This window comes from Mauremys reevesii, linkage group 24 (assembly GCF_016161935.1).
Source record: "Mauremys reevesii isolate NIE-2019 linkage group 24, ASM1616193v1, whole genome shotgun sequence".
Classification (NCBI taxonomy): Eukaryota; Metazoa; Chordata; order Testudines; family Geoemydidae; genus Mauremys; species Mauremys reevesii.
This window is the reverse complement of record NC_052646.1, coordinates 1,454,776-1,481,431: the sequence shown is the minus strand read 5'-3', so window position 1 is coordinate 1,481,431 and position 26,656 is coordinate 1,454,776. Positions and strand designations below refer to the sequence as shown.

Genomic DNA, 26,656 nt, shown 5'->3' with positions numbered 1-26,656 from the left:
CTTGTCAAAGTCTGGGTTTGCCAGAACTGTAGCATTTGGAGGGGATGCACCCACATGTGGAGCGGGCCACCTGGAGGTGTTTGGAATGGGGTTTGTGCAGGGGCATGGAGCTGGCATAGAGAGGCACAGGGAGGCAGCATGTTTTGATGCTGCCCAGAGGATAACGTTTCAGATTCCCCCCAGGCCTGACCGTGAGATTGTGAATGATCACCTTTAACATTGATTGTTTGCACTGTGGTAGCATCTAGGGGCCCCGGACAGGGATCAGGGCCCGTGGTGCCAGGTGCTGTGCACACAGAAGAGACCCACGGTCCTTGCCACGCAGCGCTTACGTTAGAGTACAAGAGCTGACACAACAGGTGGCTACAACACACAGTCAACCTGTGGGACTTGTTCCCAGGGGATACGGTGAAGGACAAAACTATGACAGTGTTAAAAAAGGAACGAGATAAGTCATGGGGGTAGGTCCATCCATGACTCTTAGCCAAGGTGCTCAGGGATGCACCCCCATGCGCCAGGTGTCCCTAAACCTCCAACTGCAGGAGCTGGAAGTGGACGACAGGGGATGGATCGCTCAATAACGTCCCTGTTCTGTTCCTTCCCCGTGAAGCACCTGGCACTGCCACGCTCAGATGACAGGATGCTGGTAGCTGGCCCATCACTCTGCCCCACTATGGCCGTTCGTATATTCTCACAAATGGTCAGTGAAGCACCAGGTCACAATGAGAATTGTGAACAGCAGAACACTCCCTGGTCACAGCACAGCCACGGCCTAAAGCGAGGTCCTCCCCATAGGCGGCGCGTCAACCGCTGGGTTGGGTAGCCCTGCCCTTCTGCCTGAGGCTGTGCCCTTCACACCCCCCCACCACAGCTGCTGGTCCCCGCCCCACACTAGCACCTCCAGCCCCTGGAGCTGGGCCACAGAACGGAAGCAGGAGGCCTGGGGGAGGAGCGTGGGCAGGGCCACACCTGGGTGTTTGGGGAGGCTCAGCCTCCTCCAGCCTATGGTACCCGCCCCCCCGGTCTTCCCCGTGCATTGCACTGCACCCCACGGGAATGATATTCCATCCCAGCAGTGTCACACTGGGCCACACAATCCAGGGCTCCTGCTGCCCCAGGGCATCGCACGGGGCACGGTGATAATTGGCGCAATGTTGCGTTGCTGTTTTTTGATGCACCCATGTCCCATGGCTGCCGGAGGGGGCTCTGATGTGACTGTTCTGTGGACGCTGCACAACCCTGCTCGCAGCGTGACCGTGCTGGGCTGCAACATCAACCACTATGGCCTCGCTGTTTCCTTGCAGGCCTCCCCCTCGCTCTGTCTGTCTCCACTTGGGGTGTCTTTGAGCCCCTGCCCCACAGCGGGGGTGACGATCGCAGCCCTGCCGCTCCCCCAGGCAGGTGCTGGCAGGACCCAGCGGGGATCCACAAACGCAGCTTTGTGCGAGATGCTGCCTATGGCACGGAGCACCCAGCTCCCCCCCCCCACATGTGCCAGCCCCTGGCAGCTCCAGTGATCCCCCCTGCGAACACTGGCTCTGCTCCCCCTTCCCTGCCTGTCTCCTTCTGCTCCCCCAAAACTCCTCCCAGCTCTTGCTCAGAAGGGGGGGGGCGCTCAGCCTCACACTGCAGTCGCTCTGATTGGCTGCTCTGCCCAGGGAGGCAGGATAGTGGGGAAGGCAGCCAATCAGATGCTGGGAGGGCAGGCAGGGGGGGCTGCCTCCCAGCTCTGCTCCACTGGCAGCAGGTGGGGCAGCCCAGACCCGCTGCTTCTCGCCACCACACCCCACTTTGGCCATGGGGGCTCCTCTTGGCCACCCAGAGTCGGGGGGGGGCAGGGCAGAGACAGATGGTTGGGGGAGGGGGGCAGAGGCTGCAGCCATGCAACCCCCCCATACACACACACACCACCAGGCAGAGAAAATACTGAAGCGGTTTTATTTACAGACCCAACAAAAACCCAAACGAAACAAAGGGGGAGGGGAGGGGTGACGGCATATTGCACAGTGTGAGCCCCAGAGCTAGGGGGGCGCAGGTACCAGAGCATGGGGAGCCCCCACCATGTCCCCCTCAGTGCCCCATACTGCCCCCTTCCCAACCGCAGGTGGGGAGAGAAACAGCTTCCAGTGCAGGACAGAGTGAGCTGCGGAGCGAGCCAGCCCCATGGCAGCCCAGGGTGTCCCCCGCCTGCTCCAGCAGGAGACACTGGGGGGCCCGGTGCGCATGGCACCAGCACAGCAGTTACAGCACAAGCTAATGGTGGCCGCGGGGAGAATAAATAAATTACAAAATATATTAACACTGATGTTAAAAAAAACCCACCACCAACTGCCCCTGGGGGAGGAGCTGCGCCCTGGGGGACCCCCCGGGACAGTGTCCAAAAAGAGAGAGAGCGCTCTGGGGAGGCAGGAGCCGCGGGCTGGACGGACGCCCACCCGTCCGGCCGAGCTCCAAACAGCACCGGGGCCTGGGGGAGCCGCCCGGCCCAGCACCGACCCCCCCAGACATACCCGTGGTTCCTGGGGCCCATCCCATCCCTGCAGCACGGGGCAGCCGCTGAGAGCTGCCAACAGCAGGGCCACCAAAGGCCCCACTCCAGTCGGCACAGGAGGGGCTGGGTGGGCTATGCCCAGAGCAGGATCTCCACCCTGCCTGACCAGCCCCCCACTTCTCTGCCCTATGCCAGGGCAGCAGCTGCCCCTGCTTCTCCGCCCAGCCGGCAGGGTGGGGCCCAGCGTAGAGACGCCCCCCAGGGGCAGGGCTGGCTGAAGTGCCAGGGGGAACCAGGGGCTCTCCAGGTCCCACCTGACTCTGCCTCGGCTCAGAGGGCACCAAGTGCTGCCCCCTGACTCCCAGGAGAACCCCGGGGGGGGGTGCATGGTTTGGTATCAGCTATGCCCTGCCCCCCGCCCCCCCCCCCCCATGGAACTGTTCGCTCCCCTCACAAGACCCGGTTCAGTCCCCGAATTCTTTCCTGGGGAGAGGGGTCGTGGGCCCTGCCCCCGGCCGCCCGGCCCTAGCACTCCAGCGTGGCACCAAAGCTCCGGCGGCAGTCGATGGCCTTGGAGCTGGGCGGCTGCGCCCGCCGTCTGCTCAGCTCTTCCTTGCCCAGGCTGCCGGCCACCTTGGCGTAGGCGGCTTTGTACTTCTTATCGAAGGCGGCTGCGGGGGAGACGGGGATCAGGTGCTGAGGGGCCTGGGACCCGGCCTGCAGCCGACCCCCACGCCCCGGGGGCCCCCAGCCCCTCCGCAGGCCAAGCGAGCGTGGCAGCCCCCCTGCAACTGGCTCAGATCAGTGCACCCAGCTTATCCCCCCCCTGCAGACAATGGGCCCGGCCGGCCTGATATCCACCCCCCACCAATGGGCCTGGCCGGCCCAGTACGCCCCTTCCCCCGCCACCAATGGGCCCGGCCGGCCCGATATTCCCCCCACCGCCACCAAGGGGCCCAGCCAGCCCAGTATCCCCGCCCCCCCCCACCCCAAATGGGCCTGGCCGCAGGCTCCTCTCTGTCCCTGTTCTTTCCAATGCCCCCCCAGCCTCATACCAATGTCGACATGGTCCCTGCCCAGCGCGGCCAGCATGAGGAAGAGGATCTCCCGGTAAACGCTCCTACGGGAGAAAGGGGAGAGAGAATGACACTGAGTGGGGGGGAGCGTGGGGGGGGCGCAGAGTGGTGGACAAGGAGCAGAGCTGGGGGGCAGGGCAGGGGGCATACTTCTGCACAGGGGGCGGAATCGGGGGCTGGAGGGTGGTACCTCTGCGGGGGGTGGAGCCGGGGGTGGTACCTCTGCAGGGGGTGGAGCCATGGCCGGAGGGCAGAGTCGGGGCAGTACCTCTGCAGGGGGCAGAACTGGAGGGGGCAGGAGGCGGAGCCAGGGGTAGGGGCGGAGCCAGGGGCGGTACCTCTGCAGGGGTGGGGGGCTGGGCTCCGCGGCCAGGGTCTGCAGGAAGAGGGCGATGGCCTTATGCATCTCGCCCAGCCCCACGTGGCTCAGCACGGCCTCCAGGAACGCCAGCGAGAAGGGGCTGCTGGGGCGCCGCCAGGACTGAGGCCGGGCAGCGCTGTTCCCTGTGGGGAGAGAGGGGGGGTCACATCACACCGGCCGTTCCCCCCTCCCCCACCCAACCCCCCAGGCTGGCACCGCCCCCGCTACTCACTGTGGATCCTCCAGAGCACATAGAGGGGGGGGCAGCTGTCGGGGTCTGGGGTCAGGACATCCCAGAGCAGGCGCACGCAAACCGGGGGGACCTCGGGGGCCTGGGCCTGCAAGAGAGACGTTGGGGGGAGTGCGGGTCAGAACCGGGGGGGCCCCCCAGCCCCTGGGAGCGCTGGGCCGGTGCCCCTCCCCCCCCAGCAGGCCCCGTACCTGGGGCGTGGGCCGGAGGTGCTGGGAGGCCGGCACCAGCTGCAGCAGGTTGCTGGGCAGGCCCAGGCGCCGGAAATACCAGACCAGGTTCCAGTATATTATGGGATGGCTGTCCACCAGCTCCGGCTGGGCCAGGAAGTCGCTGCCCTCGTTCTCCAGCAGGCTCTCCAGCTCCTTGCGCAGCACCAGGGGGCTCAGGTAGGCGAAGGTCGCCAGCTCCGAGCGCGGGGCAGGGCCCCTGGGCGCCTGCGGGGAGGGAGACGGGCTGCGCTCAGGGCCCACGGACCGGGCAGGGCCCTGGCCCCTGCTATGCCGCTCGGCCCCTGCCCCTCACTCCCGACCCGCAGCCCCCGCCCAGCGCTGCCCCTCACTCCCGACCCGCAGCCCCCGCCCAGCGCTGCCCCTCACTCCCGACCCGCAGCCCCTGCCCAGCGCTGCCCCTCACTCCCGACCCGCAGCCCCCGCCCTGCGCTGCCCCTCACTCCCGACCCGCAGCCCCCGCCCAGCGCTGCCCCTCACTCCCGACCCGCAGCCCCCCCCCAGCGCTGCCCCACCCACCCGACCCGCAGCCCCGCCCTGCGCTGCCCCTGGCCATCACTCCCGACCCGCAGCCCCGCCCCTGCGCTGCCCCTCACTCCCGACCCGCCCCCGCCCAGCGCTGCCCCTCACTCCCGACCCGCAGCCCCCGCCCAGCGCTGCCCCTGACTCCCGACCCGCAGCCCCCGCCCAGCGCTGCCCCTCACTCCCGACCCGCAGCCCCCGCCCAGCGCTGCCCCTCCCTCCCGACCCGCAGCCCCCGCCCTGCGCTGCCCCTCACTCCCGACCCGCAGCCCCCGCCCAGCGCTGCCCCTCACTCCCGACCCGCAGCCCCCGCCCAGCGCTGCCTGCGCCCCTCACTCCCGACCTGCTCGGGCAGAGGCGGGTAACCCCTGGGCACTGCAGCCTGGTGCAGTCAGGACCATGGGGCTCTGGAGACCGTGCCCACAGCGCCCCCTTCTGGCTGGCTCCGGAGGGAGCCTCGCTCAGCTGCTGGGGGCGGGTCTCAGGCCTGGGGGGCGGCGGGATCCGTACCGAGGAGTCGGTGCAGCCGTTGCAGAGCGACGGGGGGATCCCCGGCTCCGGCTCGGCCTCGTCCAGAGCCAGGCACTGGACGCGGTCGCTGAGCACCGGGCCTCGGCCAGCGGGCGGCTGCTCCCCACGGCTCTGGGGAGACTCCGAGGGGCTGCGGAGGGAGCAGGTTACTGCTGGGGGGGGGACACGCCCCCTTAACAGCCGCCCCCATCAGCCAGCCCCCGCCCACGGGCGCTCGCCACCCAACGGTTCCCATGACAACGGCGTGAGGGGGACGGTAGATCCCAGAAGGAGGCAGGTCCCATACCCCTGAATGATGTGAGCCCGCCCCCCGGGTCACCCCCCCCCGCCCCGAGACCCCCCCGCCCCCCAGACTTCAGAGGGCAGAGAATGGCGCAGCAGCGGGTTCCCCCCAGGCCAGGAGAGCTGCAGGGCGGTTCCCTAGTACGGGGGGGGGCAGTGGGGTCCCCCCCAGGCCAGGAGAGCTGCAGGGCGGTTCCCTAGTGCGGGGGGGGCAGTGGGGTCCCAGCGGGGCAGGGGTCCCAGGACAGGAGAGCTGCAGGGCAGTTCCCTAGTGCAGGGGGGGGCAGTGGGGTCCCCCCCCAGGCCAGGAGAGCTGCAGGGCGGTTCCCTAGTGCGGGGGGGGGCAGTGGGGTCCCCCCCAGGCCAGGAGAGCTGCAGGGCGGTTCCCTAGTGCGGGGGGGGGCAGTGGGGTCCCCCCCCCAGGCCAGGAGAGCTGCAGGGCGGTTCCCTAGTGCAGGGGGGGCAGTGGGGTCCCCCCCCCCAGGCCAGGAGAGCTGCAGGGCGGTTCCCTAGTGCAGGGGGGGCAGTGGGGTCCCCCCCAGGCCAGGAGAGCTGCAGGGCGGTTCCCTAGTGCGGGGGGGGGCAGTGGGGTCCCCCCGAGGGCGGGGCTCACCGGGGGGGCTGCTGGAAGTCCTGGATCTCGATGCTGAGCAGGGGCACGAAGGGGCGGGTGCAGAAGGGGCAGCTGGTGTTGAGGTTGGAGTCGTCGGGCGTCCAGCCGGCCATCACCTCCTCGTCGTGCACCAGCGAGCCGCACGCGTGGCACCGCGAGCAGCTGGAGAGCCGGATCTGGGGGGGGAGCCGGCTCAGCCCCCCCCCGCACTCCCCCCCAGCTCTCCCCAGGGGGCGGGGGACTCGGCTCAGCCCCTCCCCGCACTCCCCCCCAGCTCTCCCCAGGGGGCGGGGGACTCGGCTCAGCCCCCCCCCCCGCACTCCCTCCCCAGCTCTCCCCAGGGGGCAGGGACTCGGCTCAGCCCCCCCCCAGCTCTCCCCAGGGGGCGGGGGACTCGGCTCAGCCCACCCCCGCATTCCTCCCCCAGCTCTCCCCAGGGGGCAGGGACTCGGCTCAGCCCCACGGTCGCTGCCGCCCCTCTCCGGGCCCCTCCCCCCACCCCAGCCCTGTGGCTACGGGACTCCCACCCAGCGCAGACGGCCCCAGGCGGGTCCCGGCTCAGGCCTGGGGCAGGTTCGGGGAGGGGGGCTCACCTCCACGGGGGGCAGCTCCGGCCCGGCCTCGGGCAGCGGGTCCGATGACTTGCGCAGGCTAAAGCTGCCGAGCGACGTGTCCGACAGGTCAAACTCGCTGCCCAGGGAGACGGAGCTCTGGGGGGAGATGAGACGTGAGCTCCGCAGGGCCCCCCAGCTCAGCGGGACCCCCCCAGAGACGCTGACACTGCTCCTGCCCGGCCCAGCAGCTCCCCTGGAGGCACCAGGTCCCTGCCAGTTCCAGGAGTGCAACACCCCCAGCTCCAGCTGAGACCCCAGCCCTGGAGCAGGGGGGTGCAGGGGGTCCTGCCCACAGGCCTAGCCCAGGAGCAGTGGGGGGTCCCCCCCAGTCCGACCCCCGCCCAGGAGCAGTGGGGGGCAGGTCCCCGCCCAGGAGCAGTGGGGGGCAGGCCCCAGCCCAGCAGCAATGGGGGGTCCCCCCCAGTCCGACCCCCACCCAGGAGCAGTGGGGGGCAGGTCCCAGCCCAGGGGCAGTGGGGGGTCCCCCCCAGTCCGACCCCGCCCAGGAGCAGTGGGGGGCAGGCCCCAGCCCAGCAGCAATGGGGGGCAGGTCCCAGCCCAGCAGCAATGGGGGGCAGGTCCCAGCCCAGCAGCAATGGGGGGTCCCCCCCCGTCCGACCCCCCCCCAGGAGCAGTGGGGGGTCCCCCCCAGTCCGACCCCGCCCAGGAGCAGTGGGGGGCAGGCCCCAGCCCAGCAGCAATGGGGGGCAGGTCCCAGCCCAGCAGCAATGGGGGGTCCCCCCCAGTCCGACCCCCACCCAGGAGCAGTGGGGGGCAGGTCCCAGCCCAGGAGCAGTGGGGGGTCCCCCCCAGTCCGACCCCGCCCAGGAGCAGCGGGGGGCAGGTCCCAGCCCAGGAGCAGTGGGGGGTCCCCCCCAGTCCGACCCCGCCCAGGAGCAGTGGGGGGCAGGTCCCAGCCCAGCAGCAATGGGGGGCAGGTCCCAGCCCAGCAGCAATGGGGGGTCCCCCCCAGTCCGACCCCGCCCAGGAGCAGCGGGGGGCAGGTCCCCGCCCAGCAGCAATGGGGGGTCCCCCCCAGTCCGACCCCGCCCAGGAGCAGTGGGGGGCAGGCCCCAGCCCAGCAGCAATGGGGGGCAGGCCCCAGCCCAGGGGCAGTGGGGGGTCCCCCCCAGTCCGACCCCGCCCAGGAGCAGCGGGGGGCTGGCCCCAGCCCAGCAGCAATGGGGGGCAGGTCCCAGCCCAGCAGCAATGGGGGGGTCCCCCCCAGTCCGACCCCCACCCAGGAGCAGTGGGGGGCAGGTCCCAGCCCAGGAGCAGTGGGGGGTCCCCCCCAGTCCGACCCCGCCCAGGAGCAGCGGGGGGCAGGTCCCAGCCCAGGAGCAGTGGGGGGTCCCCCCCAGTCCGACCCCGCCCAGGAGCAGCGGGGGGCAGGTCCCCGCCCAGCAGCAATGCCCCCCCGGAGCAGTGGGGGCGGTTCCCAGCCCCTACCTCGGAGGCAGTGGAGTCGGGCCGCTCCTGGGGGTGCAGCAGGCTCTCCACGGGGCTCTTGCGTGGCAGGGGCTCGGTCTGCTCCGAGGCCCGGCGCAGGGAGCCGGCGTCCTGCCGGGCGCTGGATTGCTCCACGCTGGCGGTGTGGCGCAGGGAGGGGCGCCTGGCTGGGGACAGCAGCTGCTGCAGCTTGGCAGCCAGCCCCCGGCGCGGCGTCCCCCCCAGGCTGTTGTGGTTCTCGTCGCGCCGGCCCGGCTTGGCGCCCCGGGCGCCCGGCCCCAGGCTCAGCTGCACCTCGGCGCTGTCCAGGGCCGGCCGGTCGCTCTCGTCCGTCTGGAAGCTGACATCCGACAGGCTCCCGTCCTCCGAGCCACCGGGCCCGTCCAGGAGCTGGCGCAGGCCGGGGGGGAGGGCGACGAACGAGTCGCTGCCAGGCTCCAGCACCCCCAGGGCGTGGATCACTGCGGGGTGGGGGAAAGAGTCACGGGGGGGCCAGAGCCGGGTCCCTCCCAGTTCCTAACCCCAGCACAGGCCCCAAGCCCGGTGACCCCTGCGCCCAGGTTTCCTCTCCCCTCCCGCCGGCCCGCTGGCTGCGATGCGACTCACTCTGGGCCACGCCGGCCTCCACCGCGGACGTGTCGCTGCGGGGGAAGGTGCTGCTGCCGCTCTTCGCCAGCGGGCGGCCGGGCGAGGGCTCCCGCAGGCTGCGCCCGGCCCACGTGGTCTGGCGCTGGAGGCTGGGGCGGGGCCGGGCGCCCTGGTTCTCTGCACAGCCTGGGCGGGAGAGAGAACATGGGCTGCTGGGCCGGCCCCGCCCCCCGCCCCACGGGCCCGCCGCCCGCCCCTACCCCGCCCCACGGGCCCGGCCGCCCTCTACCCCGCCCCACGGGCCGCCGCCTCTACCCCGCCCCACGGGCCCGGCCGCCTCTACCCCCGCCCACGGGCCCGGCCGGCCCGACCCCGCCCCACGGGCCGCCCCTTTACCCCGCCCCACGGGCCGCTGCCCCACGGGCCCCGCCCCTCTACCCCCGCCCCACGGGCCCCGCCCCTCTACCCCCGCCCCACGGGCCCGGCCGCCCCACCCCGCCCCACGGGCCCCGCCCCTCTACCCCCGCCGGCCCTGCCCCACACGCACCTGGCAAGGCGCCGCCCCGGGCCTCGCTCTCCAGCTGCCGCTGCCGCAGGGGCTGCCGGAACTGGGCAGTGCCCAGCACCACGTTGCGCAGCTTGGCCCAGCGCAGCCGCCCGCCCTGGGTGCCCGAGGGCCACTTGCTCTCCAGCACGGCCTGCAAGAGAACGAGCCCCCCGGGGCCACGGTTACCGGGGAGACGGGGTTCCCCCCGGCCCACCCCCGGCGGCAGACACCGCCTGGCTCACCCCCAGCCCTCGCCCGGGCCGATACCTTGTTGTAGTAGCCGTAGGTGACGGTGTTGGGCACGATGCCGGCCCGTTTCATCTCGAGCAGGACGCGGACGGAGAGCACCGGCTCGCCATACTGCCCACACAGCTGCATGAGGCTGCGGTAGCAGACCTGGGGGCAGGGAGCACAGGGCACCGTGAGGGGGTGGGGGAACCCAGGGGCCGACGGCTGCAGTCAGCCGGGGGGCGCTGCTGGGACACGTGGACAGGGCGTGGGGGGCTGGCGCCAGGGAAGGGGCGGTGGGAGCACTGGGGGGGAGGGGGGGTCCGCACCTCGTCCGGCAGCACCACCTTCCTGCTCTCCATCTGCTTCAGCACCTCATAGGCCGTCTGCAGCGCCCGCACCTTGGAGGGGGCGGCCCGCACGTAGGTGGGCAAGTAGATGAACCACAGCCCGTAGCAGTGCCCCAGCAGGCACCGGGCCCACATGTCGGGCACGGACGAGTACTTCTGTGCCACCCGCTGCGCCACCTTCATCTCCTGGGGGGGCAGCCGGGTCAGGGGGGGCAGCTCTGCCCAGGACAGGCCTCCCCCACCCACCCAGGGCCTGGCAACCCCCAGCTCTGCCCAGGACAGGCCTCCCCCACCCACCCAGGGCCTGGCACCCCCCACCTCCGTCCAGGACAGGCCTCCCCCACCCACCCAGGGCCGGGCACCCCCCACCTCCGCCCAGGACAGGCCTCCCCACCCACCCAGGGCCTGGCACCCCCCAGCTCTGCCCAGGACAGGCCTCCCCCACCCACCCAGGGCCTGGCACCCCCCAGCTCCCCCGAGGACAGAGCTGAGTCCGGCCTTCTCGCTGCACCAGTGAGCCTGGGGTGTCACCTGCTTGGTCCTGCGCGGCGCGGGGCTGGTGGGGGCGCTGCTCTTGGGCTGGCACAGGGGAACTGCCAGCTGGTCCTGGGGGCGCTCGAAGAGCTCAGCCCGCAGCACGGGGAAGCTGTCGTAGCTGTGGGGGAGCAGAGGCAGCGTCAGGGGGCAGCTGGGGATATGGGGGGGCCGGGGAGCTGGGCGTGTGTCTCACCAGTACAGCGCGGGCAGCTCGGTGCCATCGGGGCCCAGGGGCTCCTCGGGGGGCATGATGAAGACCGTGTGCTCACTGCCATGCGAGTCGTCCAGCTCCATCAGGGGCGCGTCCTCAGCCTTCTCCAGATCCACCTGCACCTGGGGAGGGGAGGGCAGCTCGGGGAGGGGCCGGCACGTCCCCTGGAACACCCTCCGGCTGCGAGGGACAGCTCAGTGGTTTGAGCATTGGCCTGCTAAACCCAGGGTTGTGAGTTCAATCCTTGAGGGGGCCACTTAGGGATGTGGGGCAAAAATTGGTCCTGCTAGTGAAGGCAGGGGGCTGGACTCAATGACCTTTCAGGGTCCCTTCCAGTTCTAGGAGATTGGTATATCTCCAATTATTACCTTTTTATTACCTTAGCTTCCTGCCCCCGACAGGGCCGTTGGAGTCTGCCCCCCGCCGACACTGGCCCTGGTCCGGGAGCAGCCTGAGCCCCCGCCCAGTCCAGTCACAGGAGCGGCCGGGACCAGGCCCCCCAGCCCCTTGGGATGGGGCCTGAGGGGTGAGCAGGATCTGTGGCTGAGCAAGCTGTGGGGACAGCCCTTGGGTGGAGGGGCGGGGCACTGCAGGGGGCATTGGAGAGGGGTGGGTGTCATCAGGGGGCAGGAGCGGGGCATTGCTAGGGGTGCCAGGGGCAGGGTGTTGCTAGGGGCAAGGCACCGGCTGAGGTGCTGCTAGGGGTGAGGCGTTGCTAGGGGCGCAGTGTTGCTAGGGGCGCAGTGTTGGGGCAGGGGCAAGGCATTAGGGGTGCCGGGGCAGGGTGTTGCTAGGGGCGAGGCATTGGGTGGGGCGTCACTAGGGGTGCCAGGAGCAGAGTGTTGCTAGGGGCGAGGCGTTGCTAGGGGTGTGATGTTGCTAGGGGCGGGGTGTTGCTAGGGGTACCAGGGGCAGAGTGTTGCTAGGGGTGGGGTGTTGGGGGCAGAGGCAGGGCATTAGGGGTGCTGGGGCAGGGTGTCGCTAGGGGCGAGGCATTGGGTGAGGGCGTTGCTAGGGGCACGCGTCACTAGGGGCGAGGCATTGCTAAGGGTGCCAGGGGCAGAGTGTCGCTAGGGGCGGGGCGTTGCTAGGGGTGCCGGGGCAGGGCGTCGCTAGGGGTGCCAGGGCGGGGCGTCGCTAGGAGCGAGCCATTGGGCGGGGCGTCGCTAGGGGCGGGGCGTCACCTTGTCGACACAGGTGTCGAAGAACTCCAGGCAGGCGTGCCGGTCGCTGACGAAGGAGCACTCGTGGATGAACTGCGTGAAGAGCTGCGTGCGCAGCAGCTGCCCGTAGAACTTGTGGTAGGCGCGGTCCCGGGACTTGAGGAAACCTGGGGGGGACGGGGGAAGGGGGTCACTCGGGAGCTCAGCCCCCGCCTCCCCGGTCGGCCCCCCCTCACCCTGCAGGGAGAAGAGGCTGCTGGAGTCGTGGGTGGTGTCGCAGGGCGCCTGGGTGATGGGCAGCAGGAAGGAGCGGTATCCCCTCAGCACGCAGGCCATGAACCGCAGGAAGGAGGCCTGGATCTCCAGCTCCAGCTGCTTGCGCCGCCCGTACACCAGGTCGTAGTCGGTGAGCAGGAACTCCAGCGACGCCTCCTCCACCGGCTTGTTGTACACTGGGGGGAGCGGCGGGGTTAGCATGGCCCCCCCAGGCTCCCCCCCCGAGCCCCCCCCAGCTCCTCACTCACTCTCATCCAGCTGCTGGAAGTGGGCGAGCAGTGAAGCCTGCAGCACCTTGCAGGGCCGGCGGGGCAGCGCGCGGGGCGACAGCAGCTTCCTCTCCTCGCTCCTGGCAGGGGAGACACAGACGAACACAAAGCCGGGCTGCCCTCACTCCTGCTGGACTGCCCCGGCCCCCGCTCGCCCGCCCCGGCCCAGCGCCGAGACGCAGCCGCTTCTGGGCTGGAGCGAGGGCGGACGGACGCCTCGTCGCACGGAGCTGTGAGGGCCAAGGGCCGGGTGGGAACTCAGCCAGGACACCGGGGTTCCGCCCGGGGACACGCCCAGGAATAGGGACGTGGTGGCTGGGGCCGGGCCCAGGGGAACTCACAGGAAGATGGTGTTGGTGTCGAGGTCGACACAAATGACGTCGCGGGGCGGGTCGTGCAGGTCGAAGTAGCTGGAGTGGATGCCGACGATGAAGGGCACTGGGGCACACAGCACGTCTGCCAGCGTCAGCGGGCACAGCGGGATGTAGGGGCACTGCCAGCGCAGCGGGAAGATCATCTGGGGCCGGGGCAGGGAGAGAGGAGTCAGCGAGCCGAGGGGGCGGGCCCCACTGCCCCCCACCCTCGCCCAGGGGCCGGACTCACGGAGACGAGCGCCTCGCTCACGCTGGTCAGCACGTCGGGGCGCAGCGAGTGGATCAGCAGCTTCTGCTCGGTCAGCACAGCCAGCAGCAGCGTCACGGCGTTCTCGGGGCCCAGGTTCTGCAGCAGGGTCAGGAAGCTGGCTCCGCTGTGGGGTGCGCGGGGGGGGTGCGGGGGAGAGAGGATGTAGCATCCAGACAGCACGGAACCCTCTCCTCCCCCACCCACAACGCAGCCACGGCCAGAGGGGGCACTGCCTGTCCCCCCCACATCACCAACGAGACCCTGTGCCCCTGATCGTCCCTCCAAGGTGCCAACCCCCCACCCCACGCTGCCCCGACCACACCCCCGGGGCTGTACCTGAGTGGCAGCGGGGAGGACACGGGCTGGCACAGCAGCAGGTTATCGTAGGGAGACATCTGGGGGAGAGACGAGATTGATGACGTGGTCAGTTTCCCCACCCAGGCAGGCAGGGGGCAGCCCCAGGGCAGGGATGGGGGGATGCGGGGGGCAGCCCTGGGGCGAAGCCCAGGGGCCAGGGAAGGGGAATGTGGGGGGCAGCCCTGGGGCCAGGGAAGGGGGGAAGCCCAGGGGCCAGGGAAGGGGGGAAGCAGGGGACAGCCCTGGGGGGAAGCCCATGGGCCAGGGAAGGGGAATGTGGGGGGCAGCCCTGGGGCAGGGATGGAGGAAGGGGGGGCAGCCCAGGGGCCAGGGAAGGGGGGAAGCAGGGGACAGCCCAGGGGCGAAGCCCAGAGGCCAGGGAAGGGGAATGCGGGGGGCAGCGCGGGGGCAGGGATGGGGATGTGAGGGCAGCCCTGGGGGAAGCCCAGGGGCCAGGAAGGGAATGTGGGGCAGCCCTGGGGCAGGGATGGGGATGTGAGGGCAGCCCTGGGGAAGCCCAGGGGCCAGGAAGGGGGAAGCAGGGGACAGCCCTGGGGGGAAGCCCATGGGCCAGGGAAGGGGAATGCGGGGGGCAGCCCTGGGGCAGGGATGGAGGAAGAGGGGGCAGCCCAGGGCCAGGGAAGGGGGGAAGCAGGGGACAGCCCAGGGGCGAAGCCCAGGGGCCAGGGAAGGGGAATGCGGGGGGCAGCTCTGGGGCAGGGATGGGGGGATGTGAGGGCAGCCCTGGGGGGAAGCCCAGGGGCCAGGGAAGGGGGGGCTCACAGGAGCCTCGGGCTCTCATAGACATGGGCTGGGAATCACTGACCCAAAACATCAGCTGAAGGCCAAACGAGTCGCCAGCGTGGGGAAAAGGAGGGTCGGGGGCCGGGCAGCCCCAGCAGAAGAGCAGCTGCCCGGGGCGGGGGCCACTCACCTGCACCAGGATGCGCGGTCGCTGCGGAGACGGGAAGGGGACGTTGTGCATGAAGTGGGAGATGTGCCTGGGGGGAGACGAGCCCGTCAGAGGGGGGTGGGGGCTCCACAGCCCCTTTCCCTGGGGGGGGGTTCCTTCTACCCCCCATCCCTCCCCTACAGATCCACCCTGGAGTCGCCACCCCCCGCCGGGCCCGGCGCTCACGTCTCCAGGGGCAGGACGTGGGGCCCCGAGATGGAGTAGCGATAGATGAACATGAGGAACTTGCGGAAGACGTCGAAGAGGGGCCAGTGCGACAGGACGCAGATGCTGCGGCGAGTCTGCACCGACTTGCCGGCGATGGGGCGCCGGTCGACCACGCTGAGCAGGCCCAGCCGCAGGCTCTGCTTCTCCGACAGCCGCTCCCGCGGGTAGGCCTCGTGGAACTGGATGGCAGCGCCGTACACCTGGCAGGGGGGCCCGGTCACTGGAGGGCACAGGCGTGGGAACTGCCCCCCAGTTTTTGTGTGGGGTCCCCCGGCTGCAGGACCCACGCCCAGGGCTCCGCTCCCCGCCCCACACGTGGGGTCCCAGCCTCGGCCCCTTACCTCTGTCCGTGTTCCCCGGCCCCTCCCGCCAGAGCCATGGCCCCACTCCTGGCCCCAGCTTGGAGGGTGAGGGGAGAGACACAGACAGGAGTAAGGGGGGGTGAGGAAAAAAGTGTGGGGTGGGGACCACTGGTTTTCAGCACCCCCATTGTAAAAAATGGTCCAGCACCACTTGGGGAGTGGGAGACAATGGTGCAGGGGGCCCAGTCATGGGGGAGGGGATGATGGGGGAGGGGATGATGGGGCAGGGGATCCCAGTTGTGAGGGGAGGAGACGGGGCAGGGGGGCCCGGGCCATGGGGGAGGAGACGGGGCAGGGGGGCCCAGTCACTGGGGGAGGGGATGACGGGGCAGGGGGTCCCAGTTGTGAGGGGAGGAGACGGGGCCGGGGGGCCCGGGCCATGGGGGAGGGGATGACGGGGCAGGGGGTCCCAGTTGTGAGGGGAGGAGACGGGGAAGGGGGGCCGGGCCATGGGGGAGGAGGGGAGATCGGGGCAGGATAAGCAGCACCTTCGCTCACCTGCCAGCAGGGGGCACCTCCACACAGGGAGCCTGCGGCTTCTGCCCTGGAGCCAGGCGGGACCCCTGATTCTGGGCTGTTCACCCCGTTCCAGGTCCCCGGAGACCCCACCCCACCGGGATGGCCCAGCCCCCTCCCTCAGCACCGCCCCGCCCCCTCCAGACCCTCCTACCTTGTCCCCCGAAGCCCCCGTCAGCACGAAGGTGGAGAAGACGGGCAGCTGGTACTTGGTGTGGACGGGCCAGCTCTCGATGGTGGCCCCCATGGGCAGGCAGAAGACAGGCACCGAGTCGGGCAGCGGGAACGACTCACTGTCCTGCTCAGGATAGCGGCTCAAGAGACCTGCAGAGAGTCAGGCAGAGCGTCTGGGGCGGGGGCTGGGCTGGCAGGGACTGCAGGGCGGGAGTGAGGGGCACTGGCAGAGCTGGGGGGGGGGAGCCCAGGGCTGGGAGGCAGGGGGCAGGAATGCCAGGCAGCAGCAGTGCTAGGGAGTGGGGCTGGCACAGCCCCTGCCCACCCCATACCTAGTGCCATCAGCTCCTCACTACATGTCGCTGGCGGGAGCCAGGTCTCCCCTCCCCCCAGGCTTGGGGGGCAGCGGGGGCCAGGTCTCCCCTCCCCCCAGGCTCGGGGGGCAGTGGGGGCCAGGTCTCCCCACCCCCCAGGCTCGGGGGCAGCGGGGGCTTTACCTGCTTCGTAGACCAGGGTGTTGGCTTTGGACATCGCCATCTTGTAGCACAGGAACACGGCCGGGCCCCACTGCGAGGACAGAGCAGAGCAGGGTCAGTGGGGCTGTGGCACGGGGCAGAGGGACCCGCCCCTCCTCCTCCGGGGAGAAAGAGCCGGCCCCAGCCCAAGGAAGCCAGCACCCCCTGCCCAGAGCCAGGGGCCGCCAGGACCCACCATGCCGGCGTTGAGGTTCCTGTCCACCCGGCAGAAGGTGTGAGGCGTGTTCTCCCCCTTGCTGGGCACGACCAGGCAGATGTCGGTGATGCCCAGGGTGTTGTGGCCCTGGGACTCGGCGGCCCGGCGGTAGGTGAGGAAGGTGCGCTGGTGCCCAGCGGCGCCCGAGCTCAGGTTGGCAGAGCGGCTGTAGGGCGTCGTGCGGACGATCTCGTAGCCCGGCTTCAGGCGGTCCTTCCCCTCACAGTGCACCCTGCGGGGGGAACGGAAGGGACTAAGCAGGCCCGGCTGAGTGGGGAGAGACACCCCACACCCACAGCGGCTTGCCCAGCCCCGGGGAGGGGAACGGAGGGGCCCAGCCCGGCAGGAGGGGGGAGGGAGGAGCCCTGCCCAGCCCTGGGGAGGGGAACGGAGGGGCCCAGCCCGGCAGGAGGGGGGAGGGAGGAGCCCTGCCCAGCCCTGGGGAGGGGAACGGAGGGGCCCAGCCCGGCAGGAGGGGGGAGGGCGGAGCCCTGCCCAGCCCGGCAGGAGGGGGGAGGGCGGAGCCCTGCCCAGCCCGGCAGGAGGGGAACGGAGGGGCCCAGCCCGGCAGGAGGGGGGAGGGAGGAGCCCTGCCCAGCCCGGCAGGAGGGGAACGGAGGGGCCCAGCCCGGCAGGAGGGGGGAGGGCGGAGCCTTGCCCAGCCCGGCAGGAGGGGAACAGAGGGGCCCAGCCCGGCAGGAGGGAGAGCCCTGGGGAGGGGGCGGGACTCCCAGCCCCATGCCCACCCCAGCTCGATGAGGGGCGGCTTGCCACGGCCCCGCTTGTAGCAGAGGTACATCTGGGGGCTGTTGAGGAGGCCGGCATTCAGGTCCACGGGGTGGCCGGCTGTGCTGCTCTCGATGCAGGTGAAGCCCTGGGGCACCTCCTCGCCCTGCGAGCGGATGACCACGGCCACATCGGTGATGGGCTCGCTGGGCCGGGCCGGCCGGGGCTGCTGGCTCTCCTCTTCCAAGGCCCTGGAGGAGTCGGTCAAGCCGGCCACCACGAAATAGTCGACAAGCTGCGGCGGCTTCTCCTCCGCCATGGCGGCGGGGCTCACGGCATCTGGGGAGGGAGCAGGGGGGCATCACTGGGGAGGAGGGTAGGGCCAGGATGGAGAGTGCCACGGGTTGAGGCCAAGGGGGATGGCGCCATGGTAGGGGGTGAGGCCGAGGGGGACAGCGCCATGGGGACGGGAAGAGGCCGTGGGGGGGACGACGACGACGCTGTGTGGGAAGAGGTCAGGTGGGACGGCGCCATGGGGGGGAGAGAGGTCGGAGGGGACGGCAAATGTGGGAGGAGAAGAGGCCATGCGGGGATGGCGCTGGGGGCACAAGGGGGAAGAGGCAGGGGCCACCACGGGCGGGAAGAGGTCAGGTGGGACGGCGCCATGGGTGGACGGCGCCATGGGGGAAGAGGTTGGGTGGGACGACGCCATGGGTGGACGGCGACATGGGGAAGAGGTCAGGTGGGACGGCGCCATGGGTGGACGACGCCATGGGGAAGAGGTGAGGTGGGACGGCGCCATGGGGAAGAGGTGAGGTGGGACGGCGCTGGGGCTGAAGAAGTCAGGTGGGGCGGGCACCAGGGGAAGAGGTTGGGGGCGGCCCTGGGGCTGAAGAGGTGAGGTGGGACGGCACCACGGGGGAAGAGGTTGGGGGACGGCGCTGGGGCTGAAGAGGTGAGGTGGGACGGCACCACGGGGGAAGAGGTTGGGGGACGGCGCTGGGGCTGAAGAGGTGAGGTGGGACAGCACCACGGGGAAGAGGTTGGGGGACGGCGCTGGGGCTGAAGAGGTCAGGTGGGACGGCACCACGGGGGAAGAGGTTGGGGGTCACGGTGGGGGGAAGAGGTTGGGTGGGACGGCGCCATGGGGGGACGGCGCTGGGGCTGAAGAGGTCAGGTGGGACGGCGCCATGGGTGGGACGGCACCACGGGGAGAGGTTGGGGGCCACACGGTGGGGGGGGAAAGAGGTTGGGGGGGACGCCACCTGGATCCCAGGGTCCAGCCCACACAACAGACCCACAAGATGACATCACAGAGGCTGGGCCCAGCGTGGCCAATGGGAGCTGCGGTTTCCAGGACAGAACTCTCTGTATGGTGACATCATGGAAACCAGGCTGCCAGCAGCCAATGGGAACTGCTGTTCCTGCTCCCCTCCCCGGGGGAAGGAGTGGGAGCACTGGGAGGGTGTCACAGGAGCATGGGGCAGGGCCGTTTGGGGGACTATGGGGCAGGGAGGGGGTGGGATGGGCTGTTTGGGGCAGGAAGGAAGGAGACGGGGCCGTTTGGGGGGAATATGGGGCAGGGAGGGGGGTGGGATGGGCTGTTTGGGGCAGGAAGGAAGGAGACGGGGCCATGTGGGGGAATATGGGGCAGGAGGGGGTGGGATGGGCTGTTTGGGGCAGGAAGGAAGGAGACGGGGCCGTTTGGGGGAATATGGGGCAGGAGGAATATGGGGCAGGGAGGGGGTGGGAGGGGCTGTTTGGGGCAGGAAGGAAGGAGACGGGGCCGTTTGGGGGGAATTTGGGGCCGGGAGGGGGTGCGAGGGGCGGTTTGGGGCAGGGAAGGAAGGAGACGGGGGTGTTTGGGGGGAATATGGGGCAGGGAGGGGGTGAGATGGGCTGTTTGGGGCAGGGAAGGAAGGAGACGGGGCTGTTTGGGGGGAATATGGGGCAGGGAGGGGGTGGGATGGGCTGTTTGGGGCAGGAAGGAAGGAGACGGGGCCGTTTGGGGGGAATATGGGGCAGGGAGGGGGGTGGGATGGGCTGTTTAGGGTAGGAAGGAAGGAGACGGGGCCGTTTGGGGGGAATATGGGGCAGGGAGGGGTGGGATGGGCTGTTTGGGGCAGGAAGGAAGGAGACGGGGCTGTTTGGGGGGAATATGGGGCAGGATAGGAGCTGCCCCTGGGGCCAAGCTGGATTGATTTCAGCGCAGAGTCAGCGAGAACCCAGGGTACCTGGGGGGCGCGACCCACCGGGCTGAGCTGACAGAGTGAAAGTGCCGGGAGGGAGGGAGGGAGGCAGCTTCCTGTTTCCTGCTCAGGCCCGGGCGGCTCTGACATCAAGTCAGTTGCTGGAAAATCAGGGGGATCCCCCCTCTCCTCCCCCCCCGGGATCCCCACAGCACTCCTGGTTTCTCAGACACTTCCAGGACTCCAGACAGGCTCTGCCCAGGACCTGGGGCAGCCCCAGCCTCCCTTCCCCCCACTCCGGACACATGCTTCCCACTCAGGAGCCCCGCCCTGGCCAGCTGCTCGGCCCCCGATAATGCAGCACCCCCGGCAGGGGGAAAGTCACAGACCCTCTGAGGCAGGCAGGATGTTCCCAGGGAAGGACCCGAAAGGGGAAGGAAGAGGCTGAAGGCGCCAGGGCACGTTTCTGCTGACGGCACAGGGTGAACAGGGTTAGTCACGGCGGATGCAGGTGCAGGACCAGGTGGGGGGCGGGATGGGGGGTTACGGACGGAGCCGGAGGAGAACCGAGACGCCCGGGTCACGCTGCAAATCGATGGGACGCCCACCCCTGGACACTGGTCCCCGTCTGGGAATGGGCAGGACTCTCCGGAGAGGGGAGACGCTCCCATTGCCCCCTGCTCACGGGCCAGCACCGGAACGCACACGCTTACACCCCAGAGAGGGGAGCCCAATTTCACACCCCACCCCAGCAGCCAGAGGAACTCCCCACCACAAGGTCCCAGCGAGGCCCAGAGCTGGGCAGGGTTCAGGAATGGCTCCTAGGTGGAGGGAGAGGGCACTCAATGGGGAGCAGTTTTGGAGGGCTCGAGGCTGCTCAGGGGAAAACACCCTGCCTGGGCAGGGTACCCCAAACCAGGGACTCCTGGCCCCACCTATGTGGCAGCTGGTACCAGCCCCGGGGGAGGGCGGATGCGGAGGGGAGAAAACCTGGCTGGCTGGCTGGGCCCCTGGCCTGATTCGCTCTGGCAATTCCTGGGATCCTGGCCGCAGGGTCCATTGGGCGAATCAAGCCGACCCCTGGCACAGCCCCCAACCAGCCGGGTCTCCCAGCTGCTCCGCATGCCCCCAGCAGGGTCATGCCAGGCCAGTGGAGCCAGCTCCCTGCGCACAATACTTCATTCTCTCCCTGGCACTGCGGCCATCACCTCCCGTCGGGGGGCTGGCAGACTGGGCAGCCCCCCTGACACGGCACAGCCAAACAGCTAACCCAACCCAGCTCCTGCAGCAGGGTCACCATGGCGAGGGAGGCATGGAGCCCAACAGGGGCCCCCCCACTCCAGGGGTGACCCGGAGAGGAGCCGGGCCCAGCCCGGCCCAAGGGAAGAGACGCTGCTCCAGCGTGGGGAGCACATCACCTGTTCCAACCTCCCCAGCGGCTCCTGCCCCCCATCTCCCTCTCTGGGGCACAGCTGCCCCCAGCCCACGCCAGGGTTACCCTGCTGCTAGTCTAGATCCCGCCCCTCCGCCCTGGGCAGCTCCCCCAGCCCGTCCTGGGATTAGGGCACGTGGCAAAGAGCGTATTGCCAGCTCTCCCATGCGGCTGGGCAGGGGGGTGTTACACTGTCCCCCCGGAGCCCCCCATGCCCCTAGTGCTGCCTGCCCTGGCCCCCCAGTGACAGGCACTGCCAAGGTACCACCCGCACTATATTTAGCCCCGGTCCATGTGATCCCTCATGGTGCTGCGGCAGGAAGAGACACAGGAGGCTCTTAATTTAGCTTCCTGTAACCTAACGCGGGCCGGGGAGAAACTGCCCCTGCTGCCCCCCAAATCTACCCCCACAGCTTGTGGCTCAACCTCCATCCCACCCCCAGCTAGCCTGGCAGGTCATCTCGACCCCCCTCGGGGGCTCAGCAGGGAGCCCCCCACACGCGACACTCTGGGGTGTGCTGGACCAAGCACCGAGCCCCACAGGAGGGGCCCTGCTGACCTGCCTCGCTCGGCCCCCAGGCCTCCCTAGCAGGACCCTGCACCCACCCCAGGGGACAGCAAAGGCCAGGCCTGCCCAGGGCATGAGAGGGGCCGGCTAACCCACGCTGCCTGTAGCCCAGCGCTCCCAGCCCCGGGGCAGACGCACCAGACCGGCCGAGGGCGGCGTGGGGACAGCCCGGAGCCGGGTCAGCCAGAGCCAAGGCCTCCCGTGGTGCTGGGAGCTGCACAGACGTAATTACCTCTGATCTGCTGCCAGCGCAGCCTAAATAATGCAGAGTGCTCAGCTCCCCGGCCCTGAGCGCGCGACTGCCCGGCCTGCCTGGCACCTGCCGCTTCGGGGACCACCTGCCCCACAGCTAGGCGAGCCCAGGGGCCACGGACAGCAGGTGCCTTTAACCCCACTGTCCCTTGGGCTTGGCTCCTTGCTCTGGGAGAAGAGCGGGTGTAGAGTCAGAGCAAGGGGGGCTGGGAGCCAGGACTCCTGGCTTCTATCCCGGCTCTGGGAGGGCAGGGGGGGCTGGTGGTTAGAGCAGGGGGGCTGGGAGCCAGGACTCCTGGGTTCTCTCCCAGCTCTGGGAGGGCAGGGGGGGCTGGTGGTTAGAGCAGGGGGGCTGGGAGCCAGGACTCCTGGGTTCTCTCCCAGCTCTGGGAGGGGAGTGGGGGCTGGTGGTTAGAGCAGGGGGGCTGGGAGCCAGGACTCCTGGCTTCTATCCTGGCTCTGGGAGGGGAGTGGGGGCTGGTGGTTAGAGCAGGGGGGCTGGGAGCCAGGACGCCGCAGCCATCGCTAACTAGCCCCGGTGCAGGGACAGCACACCCCCTCTCCCCCAAGCGGGAGGCCCTTCAGGGCCAGCGGGGAGCTGCCCCCCCCCGGCCGGCTGTACCTGCTCTGCAGACGCAGACACCTTTGCTTTGGCGGCACGTTACACCACCACCTCCTCGCTGCTCCGGAGGGACCTGCCGGACCCCGTCCGCTGTGGGCAGGGGCCGCGGGCAGGGGAAGGGGCAGGGGCGGCCAGCCTCCCCGCAGGCCAGGCAGGGAGAGTGGGACTTTCCATTCTTGGCCGCAATCGCGACCAGGGCAGGAGGCAGCTGCTCAGCCAAAGCAGAACTCAGAATGAGGAAGCCGAGAGCGAGGGGTGGGGTGGGGCGGGGCGGCCCCCCAAAGCCAGCCCGGGCAGCTCAGGCCCGTTTCTGTGCTGCCCTCCGGGGGCCACCCGCGGCAGGGCTGGTCAGCAGAACCAGGCCCGCGCCGGCAGAGAAGGGCTGGGGTCCAGGCGTGTGTCCCTCTAACGGCACCGCGCTGGGGCTGCTTAGACGGGTCCAGCTGCAGCCGCGTGGACCCACCCCAGCCCTTCAGAGCCCGCCTGTGCGGGGGGGGCACCCACCCGGGGGAAGGGCTGCAGGGACCAGGCCCTGGCACCAGCGTGGTGGGGCCGTCCCAGGCTGCCAGCCAGACCCCTCGCCCGTTTTCAGGGCCTGCCCTGTACTGGTCTGGATCTGGCCCAGTCGCTGAGTTTGGGGGAGTCCCTGGGAGCCCCCACACACTGTGCAGGGGCGCAGCCGGCCACAGGGGCAGAGCTCCTCACTTGGGGCAAAAAGCCCGGCTGCGCCTGCCCCACGGCTGCAGACGGAGCCCCCAGGCACTGTCCCCCGCCAGCCGCAGGGGTGGCAGCTCCCAACCAAGCAATGGGGCAGCCCCTGCCGCAGGGCTGGGGGGACAGATCACAGGGACCCGGACCCACCCGCCGCCCTGCCTGGAACCTGCACCCACCGGCGGGGGGTGGGGGGCAGTGAGCTTGGTGTCCCCCCTTGGGGCACCGCATCACGGCAGGCGGGGGGGGGGGGGGCTGGTCTTTAAAGAAACCCAAACATGTAAGTGGTTCCTGGAACAACCCAGTCACTCGCCCACCCACACCTGGCCCCACCGCCGCCTGCCCCCCCATGCCCCCCACCTGTCCCCCCGGCCTGCCCCCATCCCCCACACCCAGCCTGCCCCCACCGGCCCCCCGGTCTGCCCGCCCCCCGCCTGCCCCCCATCCCCCACACCCGGCCTGCCCCCCGGTCTGCCCGCCCCCCCCTGCCCCCCACCTGTCCCCCCAGCCTGCCCCCATCCCCCACACCCGGCCCGCCCCACCTGCCCCCGCGTCCTCCACCTGCCCCCACACCCGGCCCCCGGTCTGCCCGCCCCGGTCTGCCCGCCCCCACCTGCCCCCGCCGGTCTGCCCCCCCACACCCGGCCCCGGTCTGCCCGCCCCCATCTGTCCCCGCGTCCCCCCACCTGCCCGCCCCCGGCCTGCCCGCCCCACCTGTCCCCGCCGGTCTGCCCGCCCCACCCCACCTGCCCCGGCCCCCGGCAGACCGGCGCTCGGGCCCTACCTGCCCCGCCGGGGGAGCGGGCGGAGGCTGCGGGCGGGTCCCGCGGGGGACGGGGCGCGGGGGTCCGGGGTCCCGAGGGGCAGGGCCAGGGCTCGCCCCGCCCCCTACCTGCGCTCGGCCCCCAGGCCCCGCTACCCGGCTCCCGCCATCGCCGCCCGGCCCCGCCCAGGCCCGGCCCGCACCGACCCCTGGCGGCCCGGAGGACGCGCTGCAGCGGGCGGGCCCGGCCGCCGGACGCCTGGGTCCCGCAGCCCCTTCCCGGCGCCCCCGGGCCCAGGCCTGGCCGCCCCAGGGCAGCCGGCCGGTGGTGGGGGCGGCAGAGGGAGGAGATCAGGGCTCCTCGCACGACGGCACCTGTAGCTCACCATGACTCGTGCGTTCACCATGACTCGTGCATTCACCATGACTCGTGCATGCGTTCCCGCTGGGCAGCACCAGGCCAGGGAGGAAAGTCGCAGCCTGGCCCAGCCCCCCGGGCCCCAGCCCCGCCATGACCCCCCAGCCGCTTTGTTCAAGGGCCCAGGCCCACCGGGTCCCTCCTCGTTCCTGCGTTCCCCAGCCGATCAAAGCCAGGGGCTTCCAGCTGCCGGGGGCCAGCCCTGGGCGTTGGTTGGCAGGTAGCCAACGTCCTGGTGATTGGCTTCATGGCCTCTCCAGTGACGGGGGTCCAGGCCCCAGACAGCCAGCACCAGCCCCATCTGCATCGCCTTTCCCGCCCCCTTTAGCTGACAATGCAGCATGTGGGGGAAACTGAGGCACACACCATCTTTATATAAAATATTTACAGAAAATTCCCCCTCTGTCCCCCGGCAACCAGCCTCACCAGCCCCCGGGGTTATTCTGCAGCTTCCAGGCAGGAGCGTGACAGCAGCTGCAGGGTGGGGCGTGGAAGAGGCAGTAAGGCCAAGGGGCTTCGCTAGAGGGGAGCCCGGGGGGCTGGGGCTGGCTCGCTGAAGGGAGGCTCCTGGACACTGGTCCAAAGCTGGGGCCATAACACCGGTTCTGTGGATCCTGGGCGGGGGGGGGGGAAGGGGGAGTCCAGGCCTCCTTTCTTTGGGGCCTCCCCAGCAGGGGGCTTTGCACAGCAAGGCCCAAGCAGGGTCAGGCTATGAGCCAGAAGGGTTTGCAGGGAGCAGAGGCGGGAGAGGGGGTAGCAACAGGCTGAAATTAATGGCAAGAAAACGTCCAGTGACCAGGAGCAGCCAGTGCCGGGACTGCCTGGGCCAAGGAACCTCTGCCTACGTGTGTGTGGGGCGGGCAGGGACCAGGAGCCTCCTGCCACCTAGACCAGCAGTGGGGAGGGGGGCTGAGGCAGCCAGACCGGGGCAGGGATCACTCAGGGTCCCAGGGCCAGGGAAACGGGTGAAGCAGCTGCTGTAGAAATGCAGACGATGACGGGCAGAACCTAGCGAGGTGGCCCGGGGTGGGGGGCGAGGGAATGCAGCACCCGGCTGGATCAGGCCCAGGATCTGTCCCATTCTCCTGGAGAGAGAGAAACAGCAGGGCCCCCACGGATCTGTACTAGGACCAGCCCTGTTCCAAGTGATCTGGAAAAAGGGATAAACAGGGAGGTGGCAACGTTTGCAGACGATACTAAATGACTCGAGCTAGTTTCGCCCAAAGCTGACTGGGAAGAGCTCCCAGAACTGGCCGAGGGGCGACCAAACGGCACCATTGATAAATGCAAAGTGATGGCCCTTGGAAAACACAATCCCAGCTATACCTACAAACTGATGGGGTCTAAGTTAGCTGTTACCGCTCAAGCAAGAGACCGTGGAGTCATGGTGGCCAGTTCTCTGAAAACATCCGCTCCGTCTGCAGCGCAGGCAGGAAAGCTCACACTGTGAAAAGGGCTGGCTGATAACCCAGAGCACAAGGCCACTCTATAAACCCAGGAGCCACCCACACTTCGAATATGGCCGGCAGGTCTGGTTGCCTCCTCTCCAAAAATCATGCTAGAATTGCAAAAAGTACAGAGAAGGGCAACAAAAATGCTTAGGGGGCTGGAACAGCTTCCTGGTGAGGAGAGGACAGAGAGACTGGGACTGCTCAGTTTGGAAAAGAGCCGGCAAAGGGGGGGACATGACAGATCTATCAAATCATGGCTGGGCTGGAGAAAGTGACTAGGGAAGTGTTATTTACCCCTTCACGGAACACAGGAACCAGGGGTCACGCAATGACATTAACAGGCAGCAGGTGTAACACACACACACGGAAATACTTCTTCACACCACACAGTCAACCTGTGGAACTCGCTGCCGGGGGATGCTGGAAAGGCCAAAAGTATAACTGGGTTCAAAAAAGAAGGAGACAAGCTCATGGAGGATACGTCCACCAATGGCTGTTCGCCAGGATGAGCAGGGGTGCGACCGCCTGCTCTGGGTGTCCCTAAACCACCAACTGCCTCCGGAGACACCCCCGTTGCTCAGGCTGCCCGGCCCAGCAGGGATTTGGAAAACCTCTGGGTCAAGGACTAATGTTGGCTGCAAATGCCCCCAGTGCACAATCCCCACCCACCCCTGTGCAGGCCCCAGGACAGCGTCAGGGTCCCCCCAACCTGGGCCCAGGCTTGGAGGGATGTGAGTGGGGGGACCTCACTTCGCCGGACCCACTATCCCCCCAACCATCCCCCAAATCAATGCAACACTGTTAATTAACATAGAATATATTTAAAAAATAATAATAATAAATCACTCTGGCTTTCTCCTCCATAGCAAGGGGTCTGTCGGGGAGCACAGAGGTCTGGGGCCCCCACCTCCCTCAGCCCCACGGCATCTGCTTCCCCCAAAGGCCCCCCCCCCAACACAGACGCAGGACGTGACCTCACAATAGACAAGGA

The 26,656-nt window shown here is 69.6% G+C and overlaps 1 protein-coding gene across 4 annotated transcripts; it reads right to left on the bottom strand.

Annotated features, from left to right (window-relative positions):
• Positions 1-1,921: 1,921 nt before the first annotated feature.
• Positions 1,922-23,969, bottom strand: DENND4B (DENN domain containing 4B). 4 transcript variants are annotated; one of them, XM_039513556.1, is made up of 28 exons: positions 23,926-23,969; positions 17,280-17,598; positions 16,513-16,765; positions 16,299-16,368; positions 15,782-15,951; positions 14,708-14,949; positions 14,504-14,570; positions 13,549-13,607; positions 13,192-13,336; positions 12,930-13,105; positions 12,568-12,668; positions 12,280-12,495; positions 12,065-12,210; positions 10,863-11,002; positions 10,664-10,787; positions 10,112-10,318; positions 9,822-9,950; positions 9,555-9,705; positions 9,026-9,193; positions 8,420-8,880; positions 6,950-7,066; positions 6,357-6,532; positions 5,441-5,591; positions 4,370-4,615; positions 4,161-4,266; positions 3,906-4,071; positions 3,547-3,611; positions 1,922-3,162 (listed from the first exon to the last, which is right to left on the bottom strand). In XM_039513556.1, the coding sequence occupies exons 2-28, from the start codon at positions 17,576-17,578 to the stop codon at positions 3,017-3,019; spliced, it is 4,497 nt and encodes a 1,498-aa protein (XP_039369490.1). In that variant the 5' UTR covers positions 17,579-17,598; positions 23,926-23,969; the 3' UTR covers positions 1,922-3,016. The 4 variants fall into 4 exon arrangements, with proteins under 4 accessions (XP_039369490.1, XP_039369491.1, XP_039369493.1 ...); XM_039513557.1 differs by lacking the exon at positions 23,926-23,969 and adding an exon at positions 23,818-23,870; XM_039513559.1 differs by lacking the exon at positions 23,926-23,969 and adding an exon at positions 22,323-22,541.
• Positions 23,970-26,656: the final 2,687 nt, after the last annotated feature.